Source organism: Pseudonaja textilis, chromosome 7 (genome assembly GCF_049901715.1).
Source record: "Pseudonaja textilis isolate UNSWEBS1 chromosome 7, rPseTex1.2, whole genome shotgun sequence".
Taxonomy (NCBI): Eukaryota; Metazoa; Chordata; class Lepidosauria; order Squamata; family Elapidae; genus Pseudonaja; species Pseudonaja textilis.
In genome coordinates, this window is record NC_141996.1 from 32,298,420 (window position 1) to 32,309,718 (window position 11,299).

An 11,299-nucleotide genomic window follows, 5' to 3' on the forward strand; every position below is an offset into this window, starting at 1 on the left:
AGTCACCTGAGTTATGCTCCTGGTTCCTGTAGTCTGCAATTTTTCCTCTAGATATCCATTCCTACAATTTGGGATGCACACCCTTTGAATGATATGGGAGTTGGAATGGATTGCCAGAAGAAAAATTGCAGACTATAGGAACCAGGAGCACGATTCAGGTGATCTTCTTAGTATTCCATCTTAGTAGTATAGAAAATAGAGGCTACAGCAGTAGATATAAGTGACGTATATATTTATTAAAGAGTTGCCTTTTCAGAGAGGTGGGTGGCAAATAAATGAAATAAACTAACAAACAAACAGATGAAAATAAATTTGCAGGATAAGTCAGGGCACTATGTACTCAGGTTCATGCATGTATGTCATCAGTATAAATAGTTAGCCAAAGAGAGTGGGCAGGCACACACACATACAAACCTACCCCTACGGATTCTTTCAACTTTGACATAACTGTTTTGAAAACTTATTTCCAGACAGAAGAGACTAAATATATCAATGGAAAATTTATTAGTAAAATCAAAATTGCTCCTGAAGAGAATATTACATTAACCTGCATTGCTGAAAATCTACTAGAAAGAGCTGTCACCTCTTTGAATGTATCTGCTAGTAAGTATGTTTATTTATTTTTAATATATTAAAGAAGAAAGATGAGGAAATGACCAAAGGTGATCATATTTCCTTATTCATTTACCTTTACATAAACTGTTCTTAGTATTCTTGCTCACATGGAGGTGACTCCAGGTTAGAATTTTGTTATGAGTTACTTCATTGTCCTCCCATTAACAAAAGACATGTAAATTAGCATCTTATTTCTTAGATTTGTGTCACCATGCTAATTTCTGTTATTTGTTGTTTTTCTAGAATATCTGCAGAAATGCAAATGAATTTGATTGTACTTATACGCTGCTAGCTATAAGTCTCCACCCTATCAAATCCCATAATAAGTGTTCATCATCTCTTGGTTTTTATATATTTCATCGTTGTCATTGTTTTGAAAAAATTCTTGTAATCTGAGAACTACCTGTTTTCTTTTTAAAAGAGCAATCCTATAGGCGGGTTAATACCTAAAGGCAGAGGAACCACTCAATCCAGACCTTGTTTGCACCATAGTAACAGGGTAAAGAAATGGCAGGGTGAACAGGGTAAAAGTTTTCCTTCCATCTATATGGACATATTCTTCCCCTTGATTGTTCAATAAATAGGTTAGTTTATTAATGGTTAATTACTAATTAACCAAGAAATACAGTCCACTGAATTTATTGAGATGGTATGCTATGGTAGACTATTGTTAAGGTGACAACAGGTTACCAGTTTTAAATTAAACAATTCTACCTGGACTATATAATGTCTTCATAATTAATGGTTATAACAATTACATTGAGAAACTTCTGTTTTCATTTTTAAATACTGTTTAGGATGTTGTCAGAGTTGAGAGCCATTAATGATAGTCAACAGAGTTGTTCAGTGCATGTAGTTTTTGAGTTTCTCATTCTTCTTCTAATCAGCATAGCACTAATGGGAAATCGGCTATTACTGAATATACAATTTAGCAGTAGTTTTAATGGCATTCCATTGAAAATTTTATATTATCAATACACTTTGAATCATGCTCCTAAGCCAGAGGTAACAAACTCAAATTGTCACGTCGTCATCACGTGACGTATCACGACTTTTTTTCCCCTTTGTTAAACCGGGAGTGGGTGTGGCCAGCGACTGATGCATCCTGCCCATGGGCCGCAAGTTTGACAGCCCTGTCCTAAACCAGTCCTTTTCCTTAAGGACCAATGATGCACAATTTCTTGCCATAAGTATGGAAAACAAACTTTGTGGAAACTAATGGATGAATGTGCATTATATATGAACTCAGTGTGGTCATGATGAGAAATTATAATCATTGTCACTAAGTATGTAAATTATTCAGTAATTGATTTTAACACACAATTATGTACACATATGAAGAAATTATAACAGTAATTAATGCTGTTAAATTATCTATTTCTTATGTTCCAATTTCGAATTATGATTAATATGCTGTCTCCAGAAATATACAAGAACATGTGAAGACTTAGCATAACAAATAAGTGCATTGTTTTTACACAATAAACAATTATATAGGTAGACAAATTATTAACTATTCAAACTAATCCTATTGTAAAGATTTACTTCTATATAGAGAACACTTCTGTACCATTTTTAAATTCCTGAAATGTATAAATTAATATTATTCTCAGTTATGCAGTCTATATTATGGAATTTTCAGTGAGCTATCCAGCACAATTCCCATGAATGTTTCATGGCTCTTCTCATTCTGTGCAGGGTCTCTAGAAGAGTTAATCAAAGGTTGACTTCTAAATTCATTCAAGGGTGCTAAAGTTTAATCAACTCTCTGTCTACAGTAATAAAGTGACAAAAAGTCAAAATGCAGGACAGAACAACACATAAATACTTCTTCTCACTAGGCATTTGTAAGATTAAACTTGTCATTTTTTAGAATAAACCATTTTCACATGATGCATTATAGATACAAAGTAAAGATTGCTGCCTTAAAAATAAGATTAATCATTTTGTTTTGTAGCTGATGCTGCATTAAGTATATTTGGGCTCAGCTGAAATATAGATTATTAAATATCTTTAAAGGTGGAAATTTTGAAGGTGACTTAGATATCAGCAGCTTTATTTTGTTGTTGTTGTTCCTTTGTTTCAGTAAGTATTCCAGAATCTGATGAACCAGAAGAAAAAAGTGGTAAGAACATAAAAATATTCCACATTTAATACTATTAATTCAAAACTGTTATACTTATTTTTTTGGATTAAAGGTAGATTTCTAAAAAGGAAAATAAATAGAAGTAATTTTAAGTGCTAGGTTTTACTGCTATGCAATCAAAATAGTACTGATACTAATATATAACTATGTAAAATAAAAGTTTAATTCAAACATCATCATGCTATTTTCATTGGAAACAGTAATAATGTCCCAAGTCTTAACTGATTTCAGAAAAGTCAACATTTGCCTAAATCTAAATCTTACCTATGCACACAAGGATAGTAAGAAAGAGTTGTACTTTTGAGGAGAAAAAATCTATTTTTGACAAATTGCTGTTCACATGGAACTAAAATGAGTATTTGATACCGTGGTATCCTGGTACTCCTTTGAAATTCATCAATTTTAATGCTTAACACATTTTGACATGAAAATATGGTCCCAGTACTCATTGTTTGTTTGGTACTCAATGTAAAAGCTAGAACTTGTTGATTTTGACTGCCTCGTGACTCACTACATTAATAGTGGGGAAATGTTTGGTACTCATTTTTAGTACTTATCATGGCTCCCGGAACCAATTAACAATGAGTACCGAGGTACCACTGTATTTAATATTTCTTAATATTATTTAATATATAATATTTAATAAAGAAGGCTGTAATCCTTAGATCATTTACTCCAATACATAACTCCTAATTCTGTTATCTATTTTCTTTCCCAGAAAATATGACCTACCCAAAAAACAAACCCTAGCCCAATTTTCATGCCTGTGCATAATATAAGCCCTTCCCAAAAAAATAAGCCTTAGTTAAACCCCACCCACCATCTGGATGGGGTGAGGTGCAGGTGTAAAATTGGGGTGAGGTATAGGTGTAAAAATCAAGTTATCCCCCTACCCACTTACCTTATGACTGCTGCAGCCAGGCCTCCCACACTCCAACACCTTTTTTGTGCTGCTGCCTGACTTCTGCAGCCTCTCGCAGCTGGACGCCACATGGCACATTGCACTGGTGCCACTACTCACGCGTGCAACAATACATCATGCCACACAGCCTCCTCCTGTGAGCAGTGGCATCGGCATGACAAACTTCAAGTGGCAGCACCGACACAACAAGCCACATGGTATCTGGCCATGAGCAGCCATGAGCAGCCACATAACTTGGACAGCAGTGCAACAGGTATTAGGGTGTGGGAAGCGTGGCTGGGTGGTCCTAACATAAATGGGTAAGGCATCCCCCGAAAATAAGATGTGGTGCTTATTTTGGGCCTGAAAAGAAAATAAGACCAGGTCTTATTTTTGGGAAAACTATCTAGCTATCTATTTATTTATGATTTTTGTATATTTTATTATATAGACTTAACTAAGAACCTTTTTTTAATTTTGTAGGAAAAAGTGCAGATAGAAATTTTATTGTACAGGAATAAGAAGCTGAAACCATTTATCTTAGTTTCTCACCCAGAATAAAGGCTCAAGTGTTTTGGCACTGTCAAAAATTGAAGGTCCCAGATAAGTGCAGTTGTGACAACTGATCAAATTGACTAGATAACCAAAAGCACAGCTTTTAAACAGGATCCAACAGCATTTATACTCATTGAAAGTGTGTGCATAAAGGAAGCCTTGATGAGAGGCAATGATGCCGAATCTGCATTGAGATTTAATGTGAAGTAGAACATATTTGGCGGTTTGTGTGATTGTTCTGTTTTTCCTTCTCTTTTCCATCCAGAACTAGAAAATATCAAGCTCAAAAGGCCTTTAAAGGAAATTTGTGAAGGTCTGCTAGGAATGAGTCAAGAAGGATTAAACTAAAAAAGAACCCCCCTCCCAGACTTCAAACAATAGGAGAATAGCTAAACTAAATGTATTCCTTCCTTCCACTGCTGACAGTTGGAGATAAATTTCTTATCTTGTTTAGCAAAACTTGATTGGGCATAGGATTGCTCTGCCTACTTCTAATGAATCAAAGGTAGATTTTTCAGACAGTTCTCAGACTGCAAAAATCTCATTTGTACAATCTCAGAATATCTGTGCCATCCTTGTGAAATATGGACAACACCAAAATGTTTGTAATGCAAATGGTTTAAGGATTGCAGCCAATATATCTTTGTACTGTAAATGTGTATGCTTTCATAATGATAGCTTATTGTTGCTACTGGTTTTACATAAGCTTTTGAATTTAAAAATACTTCTGAATATTATAACCTATAGTGAGTGTTCCATATTTTATTTTTTCAAGACACTCCATCATCCCTTTTTTCCTTTTGTTTTAGATGATAATAGGGAAAATATTAATGATCAGGCAAAATTAATAGTGGGAATCGTGGTTGGTCTTCTTCTAGCAGCAACGGTTGCAGGTGTTGCTTATTGGCTATACATGAAGAAATCAAAGTAAGTCTTCACTGACATTCTTAATATTTTATAGAAATAAAATATGTTATCTCACCAAATCTGCTTTCTATAGTATTTTGTAAAAACAGGCAAAATATGTTTTTGTGTTTATTTATCTAATATTTTTCTTCTCCTTTTATCAAAAGTAATTCCATGGCAGTTTGCAGGTTTTTAAAAATGTATGAATGTATCAAGCACAAAAATAAATAATGAGATAGCACAAAAAAGTCTACTTTCACAGCTGGTGTCAATTAAAAGGTGATGAGCATCTAGGCTAAATGGCTATGGGCCAAATCTCTGATATCCTGACATTTCATTGGAAACTGTGGCTGGCACCTGCAGAGGCAGTGATTTTCAATTCAACAAAAGACAGATAGAAATGGAGATAGACAGATATAGTTAAAACATCCCCAGGGGGGAAAGTACAGATTGAACTGAATAATAACAAAATTATTATAGAAATACAGCCTAAAAACAATTTACAAATCAATTAGGTAAATCCAAATAATTATTCAATCACTTATGGATGACAGAAATCCACTTTCGTCAACAGTAATCTACCACATCCCCTGCATATTAGACAGTCAGAAACTAGATTACTTAATCACAAACACAAGAGTCAGTGCCTGTTCAGAGTTGCTGACAAATACTCCTAACCTAATATCCACTCATAAGTCACTGTGATTAGTTGAGGTATCCATGTGACTGAACCCAATTTTTTCTGACATTTTTCATAGTAGTGAATAAGCAAATCATGTTGTCATTAAGTGAACAGCACAGTTGTTAAGCGAACCCATTCTTTTGAATTGACAGAAATCAGTTGCAGATTGTGGCCACATGTTTATGGGTTTCTACAACCAGTCATAAATGTAACTCAGTTGCCAAGCAACCAAAGTACAGTCACATGACCACAGGGGTTGAGAGAATATTTTACAATACTCATTCTAAAGCCATCATAATTTTGAAAGAACATAAAGCCACCAGTTGTAAGTTAAGGACTTCTATGTGCTATGGAGCAGATCACTTTGCCTCTGAAGACACTAGCCACAGTTACCAGAAAAATATTAAAATTATAGAAATTAGACTGAGATCATTTAGCAGGGAAGCACTTCACTGTTTGAAAGCACATAAAATTTTATGTAAATAGTTCAAAAACTGGAGCATTTTTTCCAAAGCTGCATTTTTCTTAATAGACAAAATAGCATCTCTGCAATTTTTATATTTATAATGAGAAAAGTACATCAACTAAAAATAGAAGTACATCATTATAAGACTAGTCCTTTCTCTAGCCACTTATTAAATGGTTACCTAATAGGATTATAAGTTTGAATGTTGTAACCAATCAACAATATTGTTTAAAAATAAGCAGATACTATGTTGTCTCAAGAAGCAGTTGTTAGATAGAAAAAAATAACCATAGGCATTACTTTTCACTCATGTTAATTATAATCTCTTCCTAGCAGTGGATATGCTGTAACTGTAATTAGTTTACTTGGACCTTCAATAAGATAAAATAGGGAATCATATTGTCAAAGTAGTAGTTATCAGTAAATATTCTCGATGGCCTGAAGTTAACTGCTGTGTGTATAGTTCTTGGGTTGCCTTAATGCATGTTAACTGAGGCACAAAGTTCCATGTGTAGCCTACGAAGTCATTCTTTTATAACATGCTAAAAAGTTTAAAATATGAAAAAAAAGCACCTGTGGTGTGGTTTATGCATTTTTCCTTTTTTTGAAAAAACTATATATAAAATAGTGTTTTATACAACTGAAGTTTGACATCACATCATGATTTCTTCACTATCTGATGTGTCATAATACTTAAAAGATTCAAAATATAGTCCATCTATTTGCTTATTTGTAAAGTAAGATCTTTGTCAGTTCAGTGTTGATATTTGAAAAGTAGCCTTTACTACAAATTTGTATTCAATTAATGTTTAAAATATCCATAACTGTTCTATTAAGGGATATGAATGTTTGAGCATGTATGAAATAGAGAAGATTTGATTTTTCATTATAAGAAGACGAAATAAAAATTACTCTTTCCTATACTTTATTATGCCCTTGGCTTTGGATATCTCTTATCAAGTTTTCGTCGAAAAATTTGGTTTTTTTGTTTTTGCTTCGAAGAACTCATTAACCTGCAAGTTATTTTCCACAGTTATTCCCTGTGAGTTGAAGTAAACTGGGACTCCTTTAAATGTGGGAGTTGACATGCTTACTTACTGTATATCAGGTCAGAAGGTAGGAAAAACATATGCCTGGTAGTTTTTTACTTTATTTCTATCCACTCATAGTGATTCTTATAACTACAGTAGATCGGGAAACCAACAGCCATAAAAGGGCTGCTGATATAAATCCAATACTGCAAAGTTTCGAGTCATTTGTATTTCAGGTCATTTGCATACATGAAAGTTGTCTGCTGTGTAGAAAGCCCTGGGCTATGTGATAACATGCTAGTCCCATGGAATATTGGCTGCCTGAAATCACAGCACAACTTTATAGAGAAGACCAGCTATTCATTTCTGGGTTCAGTTCTACTTCTGGACAAGGCCTGAATTAGTTTAATTACAATGAGTGAAGTTACTTCCCAAAGCTAAACTAAACTGCATTGTGGCCTTTTTTTTTCTTAAAATTTCTTCCTGATTTCTTCTGCCTATTCTATCAGTAGCAATCAGGTAGGCCATCTAAAACAAGGTATAAAGTTACCAATTCAGGCAAAACTAACTATATGTATTTTTTTACATAGTTTGAAATACCTTTGAAATTTAATTAACTAATATTATAACTTAAAATATAATATATTACATTTGTTCTAATACTGTAATAGTGTATAATTCTACACACAAACAAATAAACATGTCATATTACATCACAATTTCATTTCCATTCACTTTCATTGGCTGTTATCTTAAAAAAATGAAAAAGTAATACTAAGACATATCAAACATATTTTAATGGTATATTGTATAGAAATTATTACGCCACATCTCACTATCAGTTAGCACTTAGGTTTCAAATGCTTTCAGTCTTGCTTAAAAATTTGGTCTGGCACTTTTATTACATACAGAAGCCTAGGATCAATTTTATGTTTTTATGTCATGACACGATCCATACACTGCTCTTATTCAGCTATTACTTCTATTGCCATCCATACAGTCTAATTCCTTTTTCACATTTATTTCTTTAAATGTATCAAAATGATCAATCAGCAAATCGTCCTTTATTATTTCTTTGCTGGATTTGCAAACCTAGTGCTGAATTTGTTTTATTACCTGCAATAATAATATAAATGTGTTGTCAGTAGTTCACATTAATTTATGAAGAGGGCCAATTGGCTTATTATCAGTTTATTTAAAGCCAATAATGAAATTAACAGAGATTATGATGGAACTGAATGTTGCTAAATTATAGATAATTACCATACCTATCATTTTAGAATAAACCTAATCACTTGAAAGATTATTACAGGTAATCTATTTTGAGCGTGCATGTGTGCCATAGTAAAATAATTGTTGCTGCTTTGATGAAAACAGTGACAACATATTTAGCAAAATAAGATTCAATAAAAACAGCTGCCCAGGAGGTGGAAGTACTTTCTATTTTTAAAATCTTCTCTAATGCATAATCCACTCATTAATTTTAGTATTCTTATCAGTCATCATTCTCAGGCATTTCTGATCAGTTATTCACATCACCTCTATGAAAATTATATCTCTGTGTTTTTGGTCTGTGTGTTTTAATATAATCCCTGCCACCCCTTTGACAAGACTGGCATTGTAAAAGGTGATTTTAGATTTTTAGTTATTCATTAAAATGTCATACATTTTCCACTAAGAACAAAAAAAATTCACAAAAATAACTGGGATCTAATTAGAGGCTTAGCTATACCAGAGTACTGATATGGTATCCGAGACCTACCAAGTTTTACCTATAGCTGTGACCTAATTTTTCTATATTACGTGTTATTTATAGCTATAACATGGTTTCTCTGTGATATGCCTTCATATTATTTATGAATTAAATTTCTTTTTCCAAAACATCTGCAGCAGTTTCTAACCCAATAAACCATCAAGTTTGATATGGCTCCTCCAATAATATGTCTTTGCAGGATTTCTACGCCCTTGTTTCCCTTCACTCTGCACTTGAACTTTCTTGATATCTTTTGCTCAAAATCCATATTGAGCATAGACATCAGCTCACTAATATTTTTTTTAGAAGAGGTGGTAGCCATAGGATCCACAAAGAGAATTCATTTGTGGCACCTATGTGTGTTTGGCCATATACCTCAATCTGTTTAAAATGTTATCATGTTGCTATAGATGCCTCTCACCTTTTAACTGTGAAAGTTTTCTCTATGTAATAAAAGCTTTAAAGTGGATTAAATTATTCAAGCCCCAGTCAATTAAAACATGAATTTATAAATAAAAATGTATTAGTCATTCTTCACTTTTGCTTTACCTCTCTTAAACATCTAGGGGTTGTGCAGCCTGTGTTACATTACAAAATACATTTTCTAAAGATAGCATAAGTAAATTCTTAGTAAATAAATTTGCATTTTTATTCTAAAATATAAGCATTAGAAGGAAATAAAACTTAAATGTTTGAGGGAAAAAATAGTATCAGAATTATGGGATGCCATGAGTGAGATAAGCAATAATTTTATTTTTATTTTATAGAACTTGCTCATAATTAATTGAAATCCTGCTAAATCAATTTTTCACAAAGAAGCCAGTTAGAAAGATATGTTTTTTAGATTTTAATTATCCTTCAGGTTAGATTTCAGCAAAGCAGGTATCACAATCAATATAAATGGAGTATTCTAATGATAAAATGTGTTTATAATATTTCAGTCTTAATATGCATATTATTTGAAGGAAACATAAATTAAATCCTGCTAATAGTTTCTCCAGCTAAAAAAAGTTAATGTATATATCTATAAATGAGAGCAAAATGGAATTTGAAAGTTATCACTCTGTGTACATTATTCCAGGATTCACTATTTTAGAGTCTTTCATTTGCCAATAAAATCAGATTCCTGTGTTGGTAGTAGAACAATTTTATGTTGCAGAAGTCAAAATGGTGTGCATCTATCCAGTAATTGGATATAATAATAACAGCAAGATGAAACATTAGTATTTTTATTTCTGTTTCAGATCAGCTTCAAAACATGTAGCTAAAGATCTTGGAAATATAGAAGAAAATAAAAAATTAGAAGAAAACAATCATAAATTGGAAGCTTGAAACACCAAACTATTTGGCCATTCCAGGTATGTTTTAAAAATTTTATAGTGTATTATCTCCTCTTGATATAATTTAATCCTTACACTAATGAAATTATAGGATAAGGGATTTCTTATATGTATTTATATCAAGAGAAATCCAAGTCTAGCCATTTAAAATTTAAAGTGCCTTCCATAGCAATAGTTTGCTCTCATTTTCCCCCATTTAGATGCTCTAAAATGTACTGTAAGTTACACTTTCTAGCCAATTCAACCAGTTCTGTCTTAGACAATCCTTTAGAAGGCATAAGAAGTACCCTTGGAAAAAAGGAGGAAAAGTTACTATCCTGTCAACAGTTAATTAAGCAGGGTTTCATCCAGGCTAAGAAACTAATTTGAGAAAATGTCTCAGAAAAGCCTCTCTCTAGTTCACATGTAAATAAAAAGAGAGAATGAAAGCACATTCAGACTACAAAATTTTGTTACTGTAGCTATCACAATAAAAATACTTCTGATTTATACCCACTGAATGAACTAAGAATGCCTTGCAAGTGGTTGATTGAACTCATTCCAAGTTTCAAATATACCACCAGGAGGAAATATTAATTATCTATGTTGGCAGTGAGGAAGACTAGATGAACAATTTGATTCATTCCAATGCGCTAATTTTGTGCCATTTCAAAGAAAAGGTTCATTTCTGAAATACTACATTTGATCACAGAAAGTTCAAGGTTCACTGTGAAAGTTTTATTGATTTTATGGATAATTCTCTTACATTACAGTGTGGATGCCAGTTAGTTACATTTTCTGTCATTTCACATTGTGACTATTGTGTAACATGGCTTATAATTTTTAGGCAGAAGTAATAGCTATTCAAATATTAATTAAAATGGTCCTATTATGGAAGAGAAGATGCCTCCCTGTTTTACAGATG

General features: G+C 32.7%; 1 protein-coding gene across 2 annotated transcripts in view; it reads left to right on the forward strand.

The window, feature by feature from the left end:
* ALCAM (activated leukocyte cell adhesion molecule) overlaps positions 1-10,413 on the forward strand; it is a 94,098-nt gene extending 83,685 nt beyond the window's left edge. Inside the window, exons 12-15 of one of the 2 annotated variants that reach the window (XM_087937373.1) lie at positions 475-603; positions 2,702-2,740; positions 5,027-5,144; positions 10,300-10,413. In XM_087937373.1, coding sequence (XP_087793499.1) covers positions 475-603; positions 2,702-2,740; positions 5,027-5,144; positions 10,300-10,387 — 374 coding nt within the window. In that variant the 3' untranslated portion in view covers positions 10,388-10,413. The remainder of the gene's footprint in view (positions 1-474; positions 604-2,701; positions 2,741-5,026; positions 5,145-10,299) is intronic. The other variant, XM_087937374.1, reaches the window with a different exon arrangement.
* The last annotated feature ends 886 nt before the right edge of the window (positions 10,414-11,299 follow it).